The sequence below is a fragment of the Hemicordylus capensis genome, chromosome 3 (genome assembly GCF_027244095.1).
Source record: "Hemicordylus capensis ecotype Gifberg chromosome 3, rHemCap1.1.pri, whole genome shotgun sequence".
Classification (NCBI taxonomy): Eukaryota; Metazoa; Chordata; class Lepidosauria; order Squamata; family Cordylidae; genus Hemicordylus; species Hemicordylus capensis.
Genome location: NC_069659.1, coordinates 283,583,689 through 283,606,091, shown reverse-complemented (window position 1 = coordinate 283,606,091; position 22,403 = coordinate 283,583,689). Strand labels below are relative to the sequence as shown.

Genomic DNA, 22,403 nt, shown 5'->3' with positions numbered 1-22,403 from the left:
GTTGTAATAAGCACCTGAGACGGAATTCTGTTAAGTGATCCTTGATGGCTTAGAAGCGAAAATGTATTATGGTAGCTGAATAAATTACTTACAGCCTATCTCTCTTGTAAAGGAGAGACATTTGTGTAGCATTTGCTTCCTAAGAATGGGACTGTTTCACTTAGAAGCAAAGCACTTCAAACAGAAAAAAACAAAACAAAGTAATTGTAGTTAGCAACAGTGCTTTCTTGCATGGAATTTGGATCAGGAAAATGTAAAGCCAAAATACTGAGAACTATAGGGTTTAGATAAAAAAAAGGTTATAGTGATCCAACATTCTCTCTGCATGGGGAGTTCTACTTGCAAATTGTGAAAGGAAACCTGTGGAGGAGCCCCAATAATCAAGCACTGATGGAATGTGTGGTTTCCTGTAACTACATCTTTAAAATAAGTAGATTTACAAAAGTGTAATTGAGATATTGTACAGTGAATGAATATATTCACTGCCAGTTTGAATTTTGTTGTCTGTAAAATACCACCCCCTCCTCTCCACCACACATACTGTAAAATAAAAATGTATTGAAACTGTTGTTTAGAATTTTAGATATTTACTACTATAGCATTAAAGTTGCAAATGGCATCTGGCAAGAGTTTATCTTCCCCCTGTTGACTGAGCAAAGAAGCACCTTTTTAAAAGTGGTGGTTCTCTTTATTAGGAGAGGAGAGCTGGTCTTGTGGTAGCAAGCATGACTTGTCCCTATAGTTAAGCAGGGTCTGCCCTGGTTGCATATGAATGGGAGACTTGATGTGTGAGCACTGCAAGATATTCCCCTCAGGGGATGAAGCCGCTCTGGGAAGAGCAGAAGGTTTCAAGTTCCCTCCCTGGCTTCTTCAAGATAGGGCTGAGAGAGATTCCTGCCTGCAACCTTGGAGAAGCCACTGCCAGTCTGTGAAGACAATACTGAGCTAGATAGACCAATGGTCTGACTCAGTATATGGCAGTTTCCTATGTTCCTAAGCAGGGTGAGAGAAACTGGCCCTATCCATCCCCAGGACATCATCCCTCCAGTGGGCGGCTGTTGCTGGTGTCTCTCTTATGTTTCTTTTTTAGACTGTGAGCCCTTTGGGGACAGGGACCCATTTTATTTGTTTATATCTATGTAAACTGCTTTGGGAACTTTTTGTTAAAAAGCAGTGTATAAATATGTGTCATATTCCTATCTTTTAAAAGGTTGTTTTTGCTTCCCAGACAAAATGATTTTGCTGCCTAATTTTATGAGAACAGACTACATTACTTGATTTTATCCACTGTGGAGCAGCCCCATGGCCATCAAAGGCCCACTATAGTAATAATCAGTTCAATGCTCTCTGTGTGGGTCACTGCTGGTTTGAATTTTGCATTGTCTGTCAAATACCCAAAATACAAAGACATTTTAAAAGAGCCATGAAGTGCCTTTTCAGAGGAGGCAAACACTCATTCCTCTTATACCCTATATACACACAACTGAACATCCTCAGTAGTATCTGATCAAACAAGCCTTAGTGCCTATTGTTACCAATGATATACTTCCAGCAATATCTACAATCAAGCAAGAGGAATCATTTACACTGATCAAATACCACTGGTGTAAGTAATTTGGTCACAGTCATTCAGTTAGAGAGCAAGAGATATTTCATGAGAACCATAAAGGGAAACATGAATACACACTTACTAATCATTGGCATAATCCAGCCAAAAGTTATTTGAATGAGAAAAATATAAGCATGTGCTTTAGCTGTCCTGCTGAAATCAGTAGGGCACAAAAATACTTACAGCAGTTTTGGCTAGATTATGCTCCATTTCTACAGTACTTTTAAAAGTATGCAAAGCATACTATAGTAAATATTGAGCAATATAGTAAATATTGAGCAGATTTCTATGATCTGACTGGCTCTTGACAATTATCAGGAAATCTCCAAATCCAAATAAGAACCACCAGATTCCCAAACAGGTTCATTCAATAGCTGCATGTGTTACTTTTATATCTATAGCCCAGTTTTTTGCAAATCCATTCAGCTTCAAGTGTGTCAGTTTCCCAGTTCTAGTCAGTGCCACGTGAGCAACTGCATGTACAGACCAAACACAAAAGATTTTAAACATGTAGTTAGGGGCAGGCAGAGTGGTAAACGGAATAATCAATGCCTACATATTCTGCCAGAGTGACCTATATAAGCAGTGCCACGAACATAATGGCCACCCATGCCATTGGCTAGCAGTAGGGAGGGCCTGTCAATCACTGAAGAGCCGAGAGCAGAATCCTATTACCAGAAAGAAGCAAATATCTGCTTAGCTAGATTAGCCATAAAGCTTTGATAATGCATTTAGAGTGTACATCGAAAGAAGTTTCTCTCTAGTGACCAGCAAATGTTTATCTCATTGATGTGACATTTGTCTAAGGAGCAAGTACAGCTGTCCTCTAACATAGTCACTTAGGTTGCTTCCTCAACAGTGGATCGCCCTGGCAATCATCCTTCTTTGTCCCAGAACTGCCAGCCTTAATCGCAACCGAGGCAAGGCAACATACAAGTGTGTGGCCTGAAATTTCAGAGCTTGCTCTGGGTCAACACGGTTCTTACCCTGGAATGTGGAATCAGGACAAGATGCAACCTACACCACACCAATCTGCACAGTACTGGTTGAACTGTAAAAAAGGCAAGCCTTTCAGAGAGAGAATAAGCAGGAAAAGAAAGACTACAGGGGAAACGCTGTTTGCAGTTCTGGGTGCCTCATCTTAAAAAAAGAAAGAAACTGGGGGACTGGAGAAAGGACGGAAAAGTACAATCATAACCATGGGGTGGGGGCAGTGTTGAAAAGGGCAATGACGACTAGCATTTTGCCTACAACAAAAGCTAAAGAGGCTTTTTGACTGAGAATCCTTTATAAATTACAAAGGTTGCAATCCTATTACAATTACTTGGGAGTAAGCTCCAATGAACTCAATAGGACTTACTTCTGAGAACACAGGATTTGGCTGTAAGTGGGGAATATGACAGAAGTTTATAAAGATAAATACAGAGGGGAGAGAATGAATAGAGATAAATTTATCAGTTCTATCTTTTCAGAACAATAATCCCATGAAAATGACTGATACTGTACTAGATTCAGGACAAAAATAATACGCCTCCACCCAGTGCAAGTTGCTATCACAAAATTTGTGATGCCTACTAATTTAAGTGATTTCTAAAAAGGAGGCCAGAGCTATTAGTCATAACAGCTAAAAAAAAAAAAGAACCTCCATGTTTTAAGATAGTTTCTCTGATTACCAAATGCTGAGACCAAAGAATCGGGGATCTCTTACTCAGAAGCATCCCATAGGCAACTGGTACGCCAGTACTAGAGACAGCATGCCAGGCCAGACAGACTTTTGGTCTCATCCAAGGTGAACCTTATGCAAGCTACCTGTGATGTAAAGATAACAATATTTAAGCAATATCTGACAGAAGCAATTCTAATATCTAATGGTCCATTTTGTAATTAGTTAAACAAGTCATGGGTGTGTGGAGTGAATCTGTCATCATGTCAGCCAACTAGCTGATGCCCTGAAGCATGGCATTTGATTATCTTACTCCCTCATCTTAGTACAGTTCTGATACTAGGTGCATCGGTGTCATAATTGTATGTAAACAAGCTCCAAATACAAATAATTACCATATAGCCACTGATAGCTTTATCAAAATGCTAATAAAGTGCAGTCGCTCTCCCATTTACTGAATTTTGGCTATTAAAAAATCGTGTTATGAGCAATGCTTGTTATCTCTCCCATTCCAATATAGTACAACCCTATGTAATCAGCATTCCTATAGCCGCATGTCAACATATTTTGGATAAAATAAGATATAATTTCCAAATCATTGAAAATGAAAAATGCTATTGAAATCATGAGTAACAATTCTGAACATTTCCCCTTAGGCCATGGGGATATATCTGACCTTTTAGGCAGAGGACAAATTGTTCACTGTGGCCTCCTTTGCGTGCAAGGCTCCTGATGAATTACTTACTGCATTTGTCTCACATTTTCCCAGTGCTAAAATTCCAATTATATTGGAGTCTGCTCACCTACCAGTTTCTCCTGCTCCTGATACAGTTATCTGTGAATATTAGAACTGCTGCCATCTTTTTTCTGGCAGGGCTTCTGCAGCAGGCAGGAATTCAACTAGTGCAACTTCTCTTGTGGTTAAAGCTGCAGCTGTTGTTTTTGTGTGTGTCATGAACTGTTAAAAGCACAAAGAACCTGCTAGAAAAAGATGGCAGCCCCTTTTTCCTAACAAGTCCTCACTCCCTGGCACAAATCCCATCACAACATTCTTCTCTTACATGGCATCTGTTTCATATACTCTCACTGAACTAGATGACCACATGGACATTTAAAATCAGGTAGAAAGTATATTGGGATTTACTGGAGAGATCTCTGGGTGGTTTACAGCTGACTGGCAAGGATTTCTGATTCTCAATAGTTTAACAATAACGAGTAAAATGGCAAGTTAAGAAACAGATCTGCCATGGATAGTCTTATGCTAATCACTTATCTCTCAGCCTCAGCAGTCCATGCCTATAAATTAATATGAACTAGTTGCCTTTTGCAGATGTTTGTGAGTTTTGTGTAAGAATCCCTGATTTGTAAACTCATGTGGATTTGTACTTGTATATACTGTACAGGTCATTCATTCATTCATTCTTTTTATATTTTCAGTTATGACACTGAAAGTAACTGGCTTCATCCTCTGAACTACCATTTTACATCTGACTCTAACACAATCACACACACACACACACACACACACACACACACACACACACACACACACACCCCATATTGCACATGGCTTCAGTTGGTGGACTTCTAATTTTAAAAAATGTAAATAGGTCCCACAAGCCTGAATTATGCCCATCTCTGTTATAAAGTATTGTTGGTAGCATAACAGTTAGGATCCACCAAAAAAACCCTGAGTAGTTCGCATCTTAGAGTTACTGTCTCAAGATGTATTTTATTATATTAATGCATTTAGTTCTAATGTTGTAGAGTTGAAAGATCATCTAGGCCAAACCCTTACCCCCTTAGTTTATTTCACTGAGCGAGTGTCTTCTTGATTAGCGAACAGAATGTACAAGATGCACCAGTCCATGATAAGGAGCTTGCAGGTCTAGTCTTTTAAGATGGCCTGGATGGCTCAAGGTAGCAAGCTATACCAATCAGCCAAAATTTCTTGGCATACATTTCCTTCCCAGCCCAAATTCTGTTGCCTGAACATGAAAAAGAAATGAAGCATTAGAAAGGGAAAGAATTCACCATTCCCACTGGAAGATCTTCAACCCAGCCTTGCAAGTAAGTCCAGAGGCACTCTTACCCCTGGACTTAAGGGCAAAGTTCAGGGCCTCCACAGCCCCTGCCCACCCACCCCAATCCTCTTTTGTCTGTCCCGAGTGGTTTGGGCGCCCAGCGGAGCATAATTATGCTTAATTTTCAGGGGAGGGGGGCCTCCAAAGGCCTTTAGGTCCAGGCTCCAAAATTACCATCTCTGAGTAAGTCCACAAAAGTTACTGGATCATAATATTGTTTATTAGCCAACTAGTGTATCCATGCATACAATTTAAGTCATTCATGGCATATCAACAGCAAAGGAAGCCATTATCATGCAGTTTACAACTACTTCTCTACCTACTTGCCTGGAGGCAATTCTTGCTCACTCTACGCAAGCAGGCAAGTAAGAAGCCTGCTTTAATTTTCTCTTTTAAAATGGGGGGGGGGATTTCTCTTTTAAAATGAGATGGTTTGGATCCCTCAGAACCTAGTTCTGAGAGACAAAAACATTCTCTGAGAGACAAAAACATTCACCATTCTACCCAGAGTTAAAAATAAATATATTTAAACCACCCAGAAAGTCAAGACAAAACAAACTTAAAACAAAATGGGAGCTTGGAACACCACTGATGCAAGTCTTTTAACCAGTACAATGCATACCTCTTCCAAATCTTTGTACATACCTCTTTGCACCCCCACCTTGCCAATGCCCTCAGATATAGGGTGACAGAAGAAGACAGAAAGAATGGATGGAAGGGGAGCTGCATAGAAATAGTAGTTTGCTTTCCAAGGTGGCTGGTTCCCTTGAGTCAGAGCTTGTTTGAGTTAGAATAACTCATAACTCCCTCCTTACAAGGAAGCTGTAAGACACCAAAGATTTCAAACCAGGGATTCTAGCAGCAGGGTTCTGGCACTTTACGTGTACACCACTGAGACAGCTCAGGGGAAGACAAGCGTAGCTTGACATAGTAGTCCACAGTGGCAGTGCAGTCAGCTAGCTCTGGAAGAAGCTGATGACCTGGGGATCTAGTAAGGTCCCTAGAGGTCCTGGATAAGAACTCTCCAGGACTTGGCTCCACAAACTGAGCTTCCTGTCTATGAAAGTAAGGCCTTGCCTTCCCTGCACTGGAATCTGACCACCACAAGCCTATCTTATTGTATCATCTGCCTTTGGCCCTTGCCTGTTTGCCTGTGCCAGAATCTGACAAACCTGAAGGCTCTCCACACAAGCAGTGTGAAAAGCCTAAAGGGGGTTTGCTCATCCCTACAAACAATCAAGGAGCCCTCCCTGGGAGGCTGGATCAGCCACCCAGAGACAATTACTGGCTCCATCATGGAGCCGGTTGGAGTGGCAGGGTTAGTGGGCCTCCTGGCCCTACAGATCCCAGAATGACCCATGAGAGTGTGCAGGACATTATGGGGAGCCTCCTGACGCCAGGAGGCTTGTTGTAGCCTCCCCATCGGAGCCAGCGTGGTTTAGTGGTTAGAGTGCTGGACTAGGACCGGGGAGACCCGAGTTCAAATCCCCATTCAGCCATGATACCAGCTGGGTGACTCTGGGCCAGTCACTTCTCTCTCAGCCTAGCCTACTTCACATGGTTGGTGTGAAAGAGAAACTCAAGTATGTAGTACACTGCTCTGGGCTCCTTGGAGGAAGAGTGGGATATAAATGTAAAAGTAATAATAATAATAGTAATAATAATTTGACCCAAAACGCGCTCTTGCGCCCAAAACCCAGGTTAAGAAGTGGGCTTGCTGCCAAGAGCCACACGGCTCCCTTTTCTTCCCATGATCAGGAGAAATCAGGCTTGTCTTCCCTAGCCCAATTTTTGCTGATCCTGGGACTAGCTTCCTGGTTTGACTCACCTCAGATCCTACAGGGCCCTAACAGGAGCCAGGAAGCAGGCATGCCTGGAAAGCCATCTATAAAAGGCAGAGGAAGCTGAGGAGGAAGGGGCTCTCTCTAGGCAGGGAAATACACAGGAATTAGAGAGGAGAAGGAACGGGATGTGAGTAACCCCATTTCTTCTGGCTGTGGCTAAAGAATATTGAGGGATTGCCCCACCGCACTTCCTAACAATATCTTATATCACCTTCATACTTTATATGGCAGCCCAGGCACACTAGTGTTTGTTGTAATAAACTCTTTAAGTATAAAGAGAAAGTGTGTATTCTCCAAACATGTGGTGGACATATGCTATGAAGCTGTGCCCAATCACATATCCACTGTGTGTCCCCTTCACATTTTATGTTTATCACAGCAAACACAAGCCCTCAAAACACCATAGTACCCAGGTGCTATGTAAACTGCAAAGTTGTTTTTTAGTCTGGTCCCTTTGTTTGAACAAGGAAGATACTGTTCATAGAACATACTCAGCTACAGAAATCACAAATCTCTCTGTTTCCCAGCATTACTACTTCCTCTCTCAGAGTCTATACTTGCTGTGAAAGGCAAAAGTTCAGCATTGGGGCACAAGCAGGTCAGGTGCCATGATGCTCCCCACCACTGTCATTAGAGCATCTGTTAGAGACCAATTTGACCCTTGCAAGTTTGCAAGGAGCACCCTTCCTCCCATTCATTGCAAAGACTGCAAGTACAAGGAAAGAAGAGGAGGCTACTGTTTTGAAATGGAGCTGGCCCTCACCAGTGTCATGGGACAAGACAGCGAGGTGATTCTCACAATCAGGCGAAATCAGGCTAAGGGAGCCTAGCCTGATTTCACCCATGCATGAGAACCACCGGGCTCGCAGCCGAGCCTGGTCTCACCAAAGCGGGTAACCCGCTAAAGTTACTCTCCCTTAAGCCCAGGTTAGCGGAGTGAGCACTCTGCTAACCCGGGCTTTCGGACTGTGTGTTGCTGCGGTGCTGCTCCGCGTCGCAGCAACTCACAAGTAGACCCCCAATTGGGAGGATAAGAAGCAGCCTCCTGGCTCAGGGGTCTCTCCAGCATGCCCTACACACTCACACAGGGCATGCTAGAATTTCTGGGGGCCATGTGGCCCCCAATCCCCACAGCCCCCCCCCCGGCTTCGTGACGGAGCCGGCAGTCATGTGGGTGGCCAATCTGGCTGCCCAGAGCAATGTGGGCGTTCGTTTGTGGGAAGTGTGGGCTAAGCCCACTCTCCCCACTTAACCCCATCTGGCGATTCCCACTGATCGTGGGAACCGCCTCAGCATTTGATGTCTTACCTCAGGTACCACAATACCTTGGGCTGCCCCAGGGTGCAGCTTTTTCACTCACCCACCTCTACTTCATTTTCAATTATTCATACTTTAGCAAAGGTTCTGTCAGCACAAAGAACCATTAAGTATCATCAAAATCTCTCTTCTTCTTTGTCTCTTCTGCCTCCAATTTATCTCCTTTCTCTGCCTTTCTTAATGCCATTGTGATTGTCCAATGTGACAGTATGTCTGTATGAGCAGGGGAGGACTCATGGCCCTCCGGCTGCCATTGGCTTAGCAGCTTTGATGCTATAGGAAAGCCAACCTTACTGCTTTAGACCTTAGAATCTAAATTCTAAGGTCTATGGGCATCTTCTGTGAAATGGAAACCCCTCATGTCCTGCAGTACGTCATAGGCTTGTGGTTGTTAACATTTTATTGCAGTAAACTCCGTAAACAAGCAATGTATGTATTGTTTTTAGTTTCATTTAACATATTTGCTTTTTTTAAACCCCGAACCCACCCACTCCCATACATCATCTCCTTCTGAAGAGTGACTTCTGCCTGAATGATTTCAGAGCAAGGAAACAGGTAACATTTGCTACTCATCAGGCAGGAGGTCAACATGCAGTTGAAAGTAACGGATCTGTGACCACAAGAATCAAGAAATGCTGGAGTATGTTTTTCTCATGCATACATTTAAAGACACAAACAGTGAGACTTATTCCACCACCTCTTCTTTTGTGCATCTGTGGGAAAACCCTGCTGCGATTCCTCATGACCCACTTCTAAAATGGGTCATTTCAGTATCAAGATGCTCCAAACCATATCAAATTACTCATAATCACTTCTTCTTACAGTTGTTAAATGTCCCCAAAACACTGTATGTATCACCCCTGAAAGGCAACATTCCAGTCCAACAGAAGAGCCTTTCCAATCACCCTGCTTGGAAAAACGTGTTATAATGGTTTACATAAACGAACACAGATATTCCTGGGTCCGAAGAGCCCAGTAGGTCACCTTTCATTCTCAGATACTAGTCCCTGTTTTTGAAGTCTGTATCTGGCAGTCCCAAACTCCTCTCAGCACCCATCAGCCTGGGCGGTTCCTTCAGCATCAGGTACACGACCCATGCCCCTCCCCTAAATCAGGCCCCATTTCACCTATCCTTTTAGACTAGCCTCCAAACCAAATCCCATCCAGCCCCCTCTGCATCAAGCACTGCGCTCTCGCAGAATGGATCCCTTCAGCGCCATCCGCACTGGGGGGAGAGCTCCACATTTTCCCCTCCTCCGGCCCTCTATGCCCCCCTCTCCCCCCTCCCCATCTCGCACTCACCATCCTCTACGCGGCTCCCGGTTACCATGGGCAACTGCGTCATGCGCGCGCGCGCGCACTGCCTTTCCCCTCTTACGCCAAACGTCACTCCCAAGCTCGCTCCGGACTGGGGAGGCGGGACCCGACGCCAGAAACCCCACCCTCTAGCTGTCTGTCTTGTGTCTTATTTCCCTTTCTTTCTTTCTAAACCCCGGCATGCCTTCTCAGTCTAGCGCATGCGGATTCTGTCTATGGGGTTGGCACAGAGCCGCCGACGGGGCTAGTCAAAAGCTCATTGGCTAAGAAGGGCCACGCGTCCCAGCCATGAGGGGGAGGGAGTGAGACCCATGTGCACCCAGTAGAAAGAAAGGTGTGTGTGCAGCGCCGCTGTGTTATGTGGTGCTCCTGGGCGAGCTGCAGGTAGGCTTTGGGTTGGGCAGATGGAAAACGAGAGAGGGACCATTGCAGTGAGATCTAGCTCTCTCCCTATGGTTAGCGATGGGTGTCCCAAGCCAGAAGCTCGAGAGAATGTGGGATGCGGAGAACAGTGGCAAGGATAAGAGGAGGCAGAAGCGCCCTATTTCAAGGGGGCGCAAGAGAGTGTGACACTGCCTTACCTGCTATAAGTTTAGTTGTTCCAAAGTGGGCTTGACGATCTGGGGTCGAAGAATAATGCCGGGCGGTTTCAGCACCATTAAGTGGTAACGCTGGGGTTTATAGATAGCTAGTATAAGCGATTTGGAAAGACTGTGGAAAATACAGTTTATCGGTAGGGGATGGGAAGGAATCGTAAATGCAAGCGGATATGAAAGGGAAAGGTTTCCAGTGAAGACCGGTGTGGAAAGGTAGCATGAGCAAGAACCTTTTGAAGCCGGGTACGAGAGTAGTGGGTGAAGATATTGGATGCACAGACAACAGGTGGCTTTCGTGTGCCGCAGGGAGGCTCACACAAGCAGAGCACGGTGATAACAGGTCTCAAGGTGGCATACATGGAGCAACCAGAGATCTCCTATCCAGGCACTGACCTGCTAAGTTTCAGCAAGATTAATGTGTTATGTGCTTTTGGACTATGTATTTGGATCAAATACGTGTTTGTGTACAAGACTATACATATGTTCATTTAAAAAGAGAATCTGGGGACCCCTCAAATGTAGGATATAGCTTGTGCATCCTGCTGTGTGTATTGTGAATAACTGTATGCACATATAGATCAGTAATCTGTGTACCCTGTACACAGACAGTACATGTGTACCGTATTCCATAACATGTGAATAGCTCTCTACTGTCATTCAGTTTCATTAAATCTGTCAAGCTCCTATATGTGCGTGTGTGTAAAAGAACTTTTTCTTCACACTAGCCCTATTGATACATTATGTTCAGCACTCAAGACAATCTGCACAGTGTACACAGGTACAGATCTGTGTGCAGGTGCAGTTATTTACATATTATGTTGAACTCAGGTACAGCAGTAGAATTCCTATTTGCACCTAGTTCAAAGGACCTGTACCAGTTTTACTTTTAAAATGAACACAGGTATAATTATTCACACAGAAACATGTGCCTGTGTACAGGCATCTGAATGCAGGTACAACATACTGTCTGAATAGGGCTACTGTTCATCCGTATTGTAATATACTTGGAGCAGTTGAAGTCTCTGGCTCAACGTATGTGGTGATACAGTTTGCAGTCTAGCTTCTGTCAGTTTGCTCTGATTATAGTCTCACATTGGAAGTGTCTGAGGCCTGGGAAGAGGTCTGGGATGTAGGGAAGTGAAGAAATTAAACCTGAAGCTGAACAAAGGATAGTGTAGACTGATAGAGAGGGACCTGAAGAAAGATAATGAAGCCATAAAAAGCTTGTGGCTCTTTCTCAGCAAGATATAAGGGGCTACCTACTGTGAGACTACCAAGTCAGAAGTACAAGATTTGGCTAATGCGATGAAAGAAGAGGCAATCTTTCAGCTGAGAATAGAATGTTAGTCCAAGGACCAGATTAAATAACAAACATTAGATATGCCAGTGTGAGTCAAACCAATCACAATATAATGTCAGTTCAGTTTGACCAATCCCATCTCCTATTTCTGAATGTAGGCCTCCAGAGAGGATTCCAAAGAGAGTGCTACGGAAATCACAAAACAATTATCTTGTATATGTCAGAGGTTATAATGAGGAGCAATAGCACACTTGCAGTATATGCGATTGCCAGACTAGAGAACTGGAGAGCACTGAAATATAGATTGTGTTAAACTCAATATGTGCAAAGGGGCCCTAATAGAATACCCCATTCTCAGTTAATCACTTTTCTGTTCTGCCAGCCTAATGTTTAGGAACTTCTGGCAAAGGACTGCATACTTGGGTTGTCCAAGTTAGTGGACATTGAGGGAGCCATGTAGGAAGAATGAGAAAGTGTACTAGAATGCAGGTGTAATATGAATCTCAAGGGGGTTGTAGTTCAGGGTGAGGTGAGGAGTGTCACAGCTGGAATGCAGCGCACATATGGGTACATATAGACATAACTACCTATAGGAGCTGGTGAGTTGTTGTTGTTTCCTTCTGCATAATGAACTCTGTTTCCCCCTGCCTTTGCTTCTATAATGACACACATTTCTAGCTATGAATTGAGCATTGATCCAAGCAGATATTTGGCTTAATTTTGTTTTGCTTATGCAAGTTAAATGTTAGTAAAAGTCTTTTCTTTCAAAATCAGTCTTCTCCACCCTGCTTTAGACAGGAAGGGGATGGAAAAAGTGGCTTTGTAATTGTCCCAGGGACTAGCCAATCAGCTGGAAATGAGAATTATCTGTTGCTCCTGAGCTCGATTCTTTGACGAAGGTTGTGTGTTTGGCCAGCAGGGGTGAGTGCAGATCCATGCTCAGCTCGCCACTCCGGCTAGGTATGTTTGTATGCATCTTAAAAGGTGATTTAAAAGAGAGGGTTGTAGTGCAATAGGCATTGTTCAAAGGCAGTGCCCTGCTAGTAGCTTCTTGTGTGGAATTCCAGGTTTTGATGCTGGTTTTGTTTTATCAAGTGTTCTTAGCCTTGGCCATATGTTCCCAGTCAGTTTATTGCAGGACAATGAAGAGCCACCTTCAATTGACTGGAATTTTTATTTGACACCACACTACTCCTGTACCTAGTGTAATTTCGCTAGGTACTGTCTGCACATGCAATGCTTTTTGAAATGAATATGGAGTTCCACCAGGCCAAATTCTGTACCCAGTACAAATTATTTGTACAGAGTGCCAGTATACACACAGCTCTGCTATCAGTTTTGTTAAATTAAAAAAACAGGATTGGGAATTAGCATGTGGCGGTGTAGTTCTAGCCCCTGGTGTGGCAGGAAAATCCATGCCTATACAAAGACCTGAAAAAGAAGATTCTGCTGTTGCTGAGAAACACTTCAGAGTGACTAGCTGAAGGCTTAGCAAGAAGACCGTGATCTACCAGTTCAGATCTGGGCTTCAGATTCCTAAACTCCATTCCTCTTTCCCATTCTTTGCATCCATGCCATCCTACTTGTATTTTTCCTTGATCGAGGTTGCCCAGGACAGCACTCTCTGTTGTTTCTTTACTTCTCTGCTGCTGCAATCCAAGGACGTCTCAAACAGTGTGGGTTATGCTTCTCCATGTGACTCGAAGGCAGGACTATGCAAATTAAGTTGAAACCTCTAGGAGCCAGGGGAGCATGGCCCCACCCAGTGCTTGTAGTCCTGTGTTTCGCTCCAGGTCATTCTCTCTCAGTTTTTCTCTGATTGCTTGCTTGTTTCTCCATTTATTCCTCTTGACTGTCTGCTTTATTTCTTTGTTCAAAGATCTTCTAAAACTTATCAAAAAAGGAACAAAAGAAAAAGAAAGAAAGAAAGGGGAGAGGTTAGCTTTAGTTTTACTTTCAATTTTGCTCCCCTCCCCTCCCCCACTCCTCCGTCCACTGCATTTTCTTGTCTTCTTTCTTTCCCTTTGCTGCATGGCCCAAGCCTGGGAACAACCCAGCTTCCTTGCCAGGTGCCATTGCCTCCACCAGCAGCATGTTGGGCACGGCGAAGGATAAGCTCCGGGCTGCCAATGAACAGGCTGCAGCTAGAGATGTGTGAACTGGTTCAGGTGTTTGGATTAGAACCGACCCCGCCCCCACACCGGTTCGGCTAGACCAAACCAAACCCCCTTCCCTAGTTCACAATTTTTTAAAAAAAAATCAAAATTACCTGTAGCCCCTTTGGGGGCCTTCCTAAAGGCCACGGGGGGAGGGGGTCTGCAAAGGTTCCCCCTCCCCGCATCAGCCTCCTAAGTCACCACTGCAGCACGTCCCGGGCTTCGGGCCTGCAAAAACCAGCGCGGTGGCCATTTTGGAGGCCGCTGTGCATGCTCAAATGGCCTCTGTGAGGCCTGGCAAGGCCTAGGGCCTCGCAGGGACCATTTGAGCATGCTCAGCGGACATTTTTTTTAACAGATTTTTTTTTTTTTTAAAAAAGGCCACCGCACATACTCAAATGGCCTCTGCAAGGCCTGGCATGGCTTAAGGAAAGTGGTCAAAAGCTGAAAAGCAGCTCGGTATCAACTGGCTGGAGCTCCGAGTGATCCTGATGGCACTCTGGAAGTTCCAGTCCATCAACACGTGTTTATACTCATAGACAACACCACGGCAAAGGTGCTAATGAATCGTTGGTGGTGACCAGGTTGGGACCCCTACAGGTGGGAGCAGTCCTTCTGTTCCAGGGGGCCTAGCATCATGTGACATCCATGACAGCCCACCATATAGAGGGAAGACTTGAACATGCTGGCAGACTGGCTCGGTCGGAAGGAACTTCTCCCATGGGAATGGGAGATGAACCTGAAAACCTTCCATCTTAACACAATTCTTAACACTTCAGCCAGCCATATGTGGACCTTTCTGTGTCTCCAGCCAATGCGAAGCTACAGCGTTTTTTCTCCAGGTTTCCCTGCCCTCAGGCAGAGGCGATGGATGCACACTCAGTTCACTGTCCAGAGGGTCTCCTGTACACCTTCCCACTGATCCCAGTCCTTGCCTGGGTCCTTTGGAGAGTAAAGGTGCAAGTCATCCTTGTGGCTCTGTTCTAGCCAAAAATACTCTGGTTTGTCAGAACTCACCAACCTGGCTGCAGCAGAACACTTGATGCTACCGGTCGAAGAGCCCTTCTTCTGCAGGGCTCAGTGTGTCATCCAGGGCCAGGCAGGTCAAAGCTAGCCACCTGGAGACTGACCGGTGCCTCCTAAAACAGCACAGCTGTTCATCCAAGGTGCTTGGCACCATACCTGGAGGACCTTCCTAAGATGGTCTACCTCACATGCAATCTCCAAGGAATCAGCTACCATGAGGCACCTCCAATTCCTCCAGGACGGGCTGGGGTCCCTCTGTAAACATGATAAAATGCCAGGCTGCCTCCCTGGTGGAACCATAGGCGTAACTGGGGGGGGGGGCAGGCAGGGCACGTGCCCTAGGCGCCACTGAGGTGGGGGCGCCATGCCAGTTCCTGCCACCCCCACCCCATTGCCCAGCCCCAGGGCCCCTCAGCCACTTGCCTCCAGCTCCGGCCTAGGATCGGAGCAGCCTGCAAACTGCAGAGCTCTTCTCTCCCCGCCTCTCAGCTGATCAGCGGGTGGGTGGGGCTTCCAGAGAGGCCTCCGAGTAGGCCTCCCTGAAGCCTGAACTCTGCAGGCCCGAAGGGAGGCAGGAAGCCAGGAAGGAGGCTGGCAGAGCTCCCTGAAGCAGACCAGACCATCCAGCACAGCTTTTGCACCAGGTAGGCTGTGAATTCCTTTTTGTGGTTACCCCCCTATATAGGGATCTGCTTGCCACAGGGCTTTGATATGGGGGGATGGGGCGAGACTGAGAAGTCTCTGAATATTTAATTTAAAACAGACTGAAAAATGGGCTGGCTTTAAAAACAAAAACTATCTAAAAAGGCCTATAAGTGGCTTGTTTCATTTCAGATAATTACAAACACTTCTGGAACAAATATTTATTTATTTATTTATTCATTCATTCATTCATTCATAAATGCACTTATGTTCAAGTTGTTTTGCAATCCAGAAGGTCTGAGTGAGAACTGTGAAGCATGTGTTGTGCTTTTATTTTATTTTTCTTGTGTGTGAACTGCTCTGCATAACGTGCAGGGACGTTAAAGGTAAATCTGGCCAACATGTGAATGCAGCACCTCCATTCCAGAGGAGATGTGTGTTAAAGGGCTTTAAAAGCCTTGTGTGAAAAACCTCCTGGAATCAAACTTTACTGAATTTGTTCAGAATTCTGAGAAAGCAAACATAGGCTCACTCTGCATGGTTGAAAGTCTCCTTTGCTAATCTGCAGCGAGGGGGCCATTTTACTAATTAGCGTTGCTAGTGTGTTCTAGGCATTAAAATATATAGTACTCAATGTATATTACTATAGACTGTGAAGTGTGCATGTGTGTATTCAGTGAAATGTATTTCCAGGCAGCATACTTATTTTGAAATATCAGACATAAATCCTTGGGGGCCTGGGGTGTGTGGAGGCCCTGGACTTTGAGGGGCTGGGGGCCCATTTTAAAATCTCATCTTGGCCCATTCCAACCTTGCTATGCCCCTGGCGGTCACTACACATGGGTTTCTGCACAACACCTGCACAGAAGAAACTTCCATGTAGAAAATGTGTCTCTTGTAAATTGACCGTGAATTTTCCATCCATGACTGGGATATTTGAGAGTTAGAATCAATAATAAAAGAACAGCACACTGCTTGTGACAGGAAGGGGCAAATTACAATGATTTCTTAGTCTGGCAGGGGCTGGTTTTGGCACTGGCAGAACTTGGCTGTCTGCTCCTGTTGCAAATGCCTCTGTCTAGTGTGGCAAACTAATGTATCCTCCTCCCTCTTGGTGTCAAAGTAAGCACTGGTGTGGTGAATGAGCCAACAGTCATCATAAGACAAAGGCTGGCAGGAATCATTCACTGGCTTATAGACCCACCACCACCACCACCTTCTTCTTCCCCTATTTTGCTAGTGGCTATTTGGGCAGGTGATCCTCTAGGACAAAGTCATGTTTTTTTAAAAAAGAATGAGATGAGACAGAGAAAATGACACTTGGAATCCTCACATAACTCCTGACTGTTGATCTAAGTCTTTTACAGAGATGGCTCATGTTTTCAGGTTTTGATCAACAACCATGTCTAGATGGTACAGTGTTCCTTTTAACAGGGATTTCCAGATATTGTTGACTACAAGTCCCATCATTCCTGTTTGGACAGGGGTGCAATTTCAGTGCTTGCCCTAGGCGCTATTTTCCCTAGTTACGCCTCTGGGTGGAACTCATTTGGGGGGCTTCCAAATGCTCTCTGCAACAGCATCCTCACTTAAAGTGTTTCCTCAGAGGGGCAACTCTACTCTCTCCCCAGTGGGCACCGTCTCTCTACATGCAGTGGCATACTGTCCTTCAGGCTCTCTGGGGTTCCCCTTTTGAACCAGTGAAGTCCATTCCACTACGCCTCCTATCTTTAGAGCTTGCCTTCCTCAGACCGGTCTCTTTGGCCCTCAGGGTGTCAGAGCTCCGCGCCCTGTCAGTGCATCAGAGCTGGTGCATTTTTTCTGAGGTCTCTGTTGGGCTAATTCTGGCCTCCTTTTTTTTTTTTTTGCCAAAGTTGGCCTCACCTTTTCACATGTCACAAGATGTGGGTTTGCCCTTACTTTGCCAAACACTGGTGTACCCGACAGAGTAGGCCTGGCGCAGGTTGGTCGTCCATAGATGTCCAAAGACATACATAAAACATCAACACATATTTGTACCACGGAATCACGTTCTGTTTCCTCTTTACCTCAAATGATGGATCAGGCCGCTTCCCCTGCCACCATAGCTCGGTGGTTAAGGGCTTGCATAGCAAAATAAACAGTTTGCTTATTCTACCAGGGCCGCAGCTACCTTGGCTGTTTTTTCTACTACCACTCCTGTCTGGGATATTTGTAGAGCAACTACCTGGGGGGCTCCATCTACTTTCACCAGACAATATTAATTGGACTCTTTCACCTCTGCCCAAGTGGCTTTTGGGAGGCAGGTTCTCCAGCTGATGCTTCCTCCAGAGTAGGCGGGGGTGCTCCCTCCCTAGTTGGGGCTGAGGGCTGTGGTATGTCCCCACACTGAGACGTCCTTGGATTGCAGCAGCAGAGAATGGAGCTTTGGTTCACTCACCGTGAAGGCTGCTTCTTGCTGCTGCATCCAAGGACATCTCAACCCTCCCTTCAGCACCTCCACCTCCTTTTTACCTAGGACACCTTTGTGAGTTATATTTTCAGACTGTCCACCAGTTGTTCTTGACACCCTGTGGTTGGTTCTTTGTCATGGTTTGTGGTTCCGCTTGTTCTATGTTTACTGATCAATGTTTATCTTTGAGGTACTCTTTGCCTCTTGGCCTAAAAGAACTGGGGGGTGGGCATGCTCCCCTGGCTCCTAAAGGCTTCAACTTAATTTGCATAGTCCTGCCTTCGAGCCACGTGGAGAAGCATAACCCACACTGAGATGTCCTTGGATGCAGCAGCAAGAAGAAGCCTTCACGGTGAGTGAACCAATGCTCCATTTGGTAAATCCAGCTCACATAATCCAGCTATATTAGATGCTGTGCTTTGACTCTGATGTTCAGTAGCCCATGTTTCTCTTGCAGATGGAAAAACTGGTATCTAGAGAAGGGTGTAGCTTGCTTAGGGTCCCACATGCACAAATAGTGAAGCTGATGATGCAAGCCAGGAGTATCATTTCCCAATATACACATTTAGTCTCAAAATTGGGATAAGAATCCAAACATGCAGGATTTTGCTGTCAGTAGAAGGCTTCCCCCTCCTCCTTCCAGGGTATCAAGTGGGTTATCAGGGATAGGGGTTTTTGTTCTTTGGGCAGGGGGCAGGGTTGGCTTTCAATGTCTGCCCCACTTTCCCCTAGCTCTTCCACCTAGCTTCAGGGACCTTAGGTGGGACTTTCTTTAATTATAGTTAATTTCAAGAGGCTCTGGCCAGGCCCCTAGTTAGATGACAATCCTGTACTTTACAGAGGAGGCTGTCTATTAACAGAGGGAGCTAGATATTTATTCAGAGGTCAAGTGCAGAGCATGGCAATATGCATGCAGTTAATTCTGTTTTGCTTTACCCATGCCTTTGGAGAGCTAATTATTCAGTAACCCCAAGGATAATCCATACTCTTGCTGAGCAAGGTAATTTGACATAAGCTGCAAGTAAAAGATTGTACAAACCTTGACTAACGATACAAATTCTTTATCTTATATGCCTCACATTTTTACATTCTCCCTCTTCCTGCTTGTTGTCACCATGTCAGATGACAGGAAGAGTTTTGACTGAGAGCTTTGCCACAACTGAAGTGTGCGAGTGTTAGGAAAAACACAGCGCCTTAGAGGTGGTTTAGATCCTTCTGAATGTAAGTCTTCAACTTTTTCATAACATGAGATACACTTTAGTTCATGGATGTCTTCCAGCAGTTCTGGTCTTATTGCTGCTTCATTATCACCCCTCCCACTACATCCAAAAGAAAACTAAACATTTCCACCCTGTTTTATCTGTCCCTCTTTTTGCTTTAGTTACACTGTTTGGAGCATCCTTTATTCTGAATCAGGGGAGGGAAAGAGAGAGAGACTTATTTTAAATATTCATATTGCACTTTGTATTCTTGTATTATTCATTCTTCCAACAGCCATGTGAGTTCAGTCAATATTATTCCCATATACTGCTGGTGGAGAGAAGAGGCTGAAAAACAAGTTTGCCCAAGTCCATTCAGCAGGTTAATGACTGGGATAGATAGATCAGAGACCCTTGGTAGCATATTAGTGCAATGTCATGGTTAAGAGACTAAGCTATGAATCAGGAAGTCCCTGGTTTGAATGTCACCTCTGCTATGAGCTTACTAGGTAAGCTATTTTCTCTCAGCATCACCCCTCCACCTGCAATTTGGGGATAATAATACTTCCTTACAGGGTTGTTGTAAGGATAATTTATTTGTTTTTTTTTGTTTGTTTGATTTCTCTACCGCCCTTTCAAAAATGGCTCAGGGCGGTTTACACAGAGAAATAATAAATAAATAAGATGATAAGGATAAGAAGAAGATAATACACATGAAGCAGTTTGACTCACTTGAAAGCACTATTTAAATTCTAAATATTATTCTGCTTAATTTACCATCCAACCCTCTATGCTTCAAAAAATGATAAGCTCACATTCTCTGCCATTATAGTGTCATTGATTCTTCGGAAAATTCTGTTACTGTTAAACATAGATACAACAATGGGGATAATATTGCACCTCTGACTTCCACTGACTCTGGGTCTGAATTGGGTTGTGCCTGTTTCAGACTTAAGATGGTACAGAAGACAAATTTATTAATGCCAAACAATAATGCTTTTCAGATCAGAAGCCAGCTGTAGCTAAAGAAAAGTTTATCTAGATAACAAAGTTTGAATGAAACGAGCAAAAGAACCATGCCTAGTTTCATAGCTGATGCAGATCAAAAAACATTCCTCTCAGTGAAGCGTCTTTCAGCTTTTTCATAGCCAAGTAAGCTTGAACTTTCAGTTAACAGTAAATGTTCTACTTTCTGCTGTTATCTCATTTTTTAATGTACTGATTAACCTGTTCACTATAAAGCAACTCTCTTCTCCACACCCCAAAGTTTTGTTCTGAAAATTTCCCTAAAGAAGAGCACTATACATCACAAAAATGCTTTGTGTATGTCTATTTCTATTAATTTGAAGAGAGATTTCATCCTGCCTTCCTCATTAAGGAGGAAGGAGCTTTCTGGCACAGTTAGTTTGAACATTTGGGGTACTTTGGGGGTACTTCTGATATGCAAATATTAAAGTTTGCATTGTTAGAATTCACAGTTGTGCATTATTTGTCTCTTTTTCTCAAATAAGAAAAACAAAATAGGTGGCTTGTCCCTGCACTGCTGGTGGCTTCTTTTCTCTCTGCACTGTTTACCGTTTTGAACTGTTTCGTCTTAAAGTAATGCTAACTTCTGTAGAACTGCCCATTTATCTCCTACACTGGGTTTAAAAGAAAATCCAGTTCTTAAAGGAAAGCTGTGTGCTGATGCATCAAAGTTGCTTTGAGCGCATATGCTGCCAGATCTTCTGCTGTCATTCCAGCTTCCCGAAATTTTCCATATTTACCTGTGTGTATACACAACCACCAAGCATATATAAAAAAATTAAATGTCACTGGCTGCTGTTTCAACAGAATACTGATGAATAGAGCAGAAAGCTCTGCTGGGAGCAGTGGGAACCCATAACTGCACCCCAAATGTCCAGCGGTACTGGCATCTCACATTCACCTGCCAATACATCGTGCTAAGAAAAGACATGCTGCACTAGTCTTTAAGGCTCTTGTAGCTATGATGATCTACAGAGTGCTATATGCCTGCCACATAGCATAATAAATATGAACTGCCCACTGGATAACCTTGGCGTTTCTAGGACTTAAACTAATATCTGAAAGTAGGGATGTGCCCGAACCACAGTTTGAAGTGCGGTTCGAGGTAACTTTAAGGAAAAGGAGAGCAGGTGCTTACCTGCTCTCCGCCACCCCTTCCAGCTTCCTGCTGGGGTGGCGCATATCCCCAAATGCCCCGCATGCCATCAGCACGCACATGGTGCCCATGCATGCAGGAAGCTGGAAGGGGTGGCAGAGAACAGTAAGTATCTGCTCTCCTTTTCTTTAAAGTTCCCTTTCTGATTTTCCTAAAAGTGCTTCAAACTGCAGTTCAGGCAGATCTCTATCTGAAAGCACCCTTCTTGCCATGGAAATTTTAATCATTCCAGATCCATTCCAGCCAGTGACTACTGACCTGTGGCAGACTACTTGCATAAGTGCCGACTGTTGATTGTGGTCAGGCCTAATTCTGTGCTGATAATTAGCAGTTCTGCTGTCTAAATGGAACAGAAAGTATGCATTACATTTATTTGTTATCTGCTAGTTGTCCTAGCAGGGACTACATTGTAGATTCCTTCCATGCTGAGTACACAACATGGGGACAAAAAGGCAAGAAATGAGCCCCCTCCAATGCATAGTATTTTTCTATGGCTGAACCTTCATTTTGTGGTCTAGTTCATGCCAAAGTTCATAGCAAGAACAAACAAATTATGCAAACTGGCAGTACGTCTTTGCAGAGTGGGAGTTGCACAGAATTCCTAACTGCTTTCCAGTGATTTCTGATTTGCATTGGCCCAATGACTGCCTCTGTAAAGTGTCACATTCTAGGATTATGAACCAACCTTGGCTCACCAGCTCAGTTTGCATTTCATATGGCCTTCCAGGTTGCACAGCTCCAAAGTATAGTTCCCTTGGAATCTCTCTGGATATTCTGGTTTCCTCTTTCCCACCACCACTGTTGCCTGTCATCTGGGTCTGAACTCCCAGGCCTGTTTACAGCCTAGCTGTCCCTGCACCACAAAACCCCCATCTGCTTACTTACCTCCCAGGCTAGTGACTCAGTATTTATCCTGCAAATACTTACACTTCTTTTTAAGGTGTTATGATGTTATCCACCAAAATGAATTGTTCCATTTTTCAGGCACATGTCTGTGCAAAATTTGGGTTTTCTACATGTCAGTATTACAGGTTTCT

The 22,403-nt window shown here is 44.4% G+C and overlaps 2 protein-coding genes across 8 annotated transcripts in view; one reads left to right on the top strand and one right to left on the bottom strand.

The window, feature by feature from the left end:
- ARL3 (ADP ribosylation factor like GTPase 3) overlaps nucleotides 1–10,242 on the bottom strand; it is a 73,473-nt gene extending 63,231 nt beyond the window's left edge. The window contains exon 1 of the mRNA XM_053306331.1: nucleotides 9,820–10,242. Within this exon, the coding sequence (XP_053162306.1) occupies nucleotides 9,820–9,822 (3 nt within the window). The 5' untranslated portion in view covers nucleotides 9,823–10,242. The remainder of the gene's footprint in view (nucleotides 1–9,819) is intronic.
- The window catches only part of SFXN2 (sideroflexin 2), a 46,536-nt gene continuing 34,199 nt past the window's right edge, over nucleotides 10,067–22,403 (top strand). For 3 of the 7 annotated variants that reach the window (XR_008318907.1, XM_053306322.1, XM_053306327.1), the window contains exon 1: nucleotides 10,117–10,218. Coding sequence is in view for 2 of the 7 variants with exons in the window: in XM_053306322.1 (XP_053162297.1) it covers nucleotides 10,193–10,218 (26 nt within the window). In the remaining 5 variants the exon portion in view is untranslated. Of the gene's footprint in view, nucleotides 10,219–15,244; nucleotides 18,338–19,107; nucleotides 19,207–20,188; nucleotides 20,337–22,403 lie in introns of those variants that run through there. The other 4 variants (XM_053306324.1, XM_053306323.1, XM_053306326.1 and 1 more) reach the window with 4 other exon arrangements.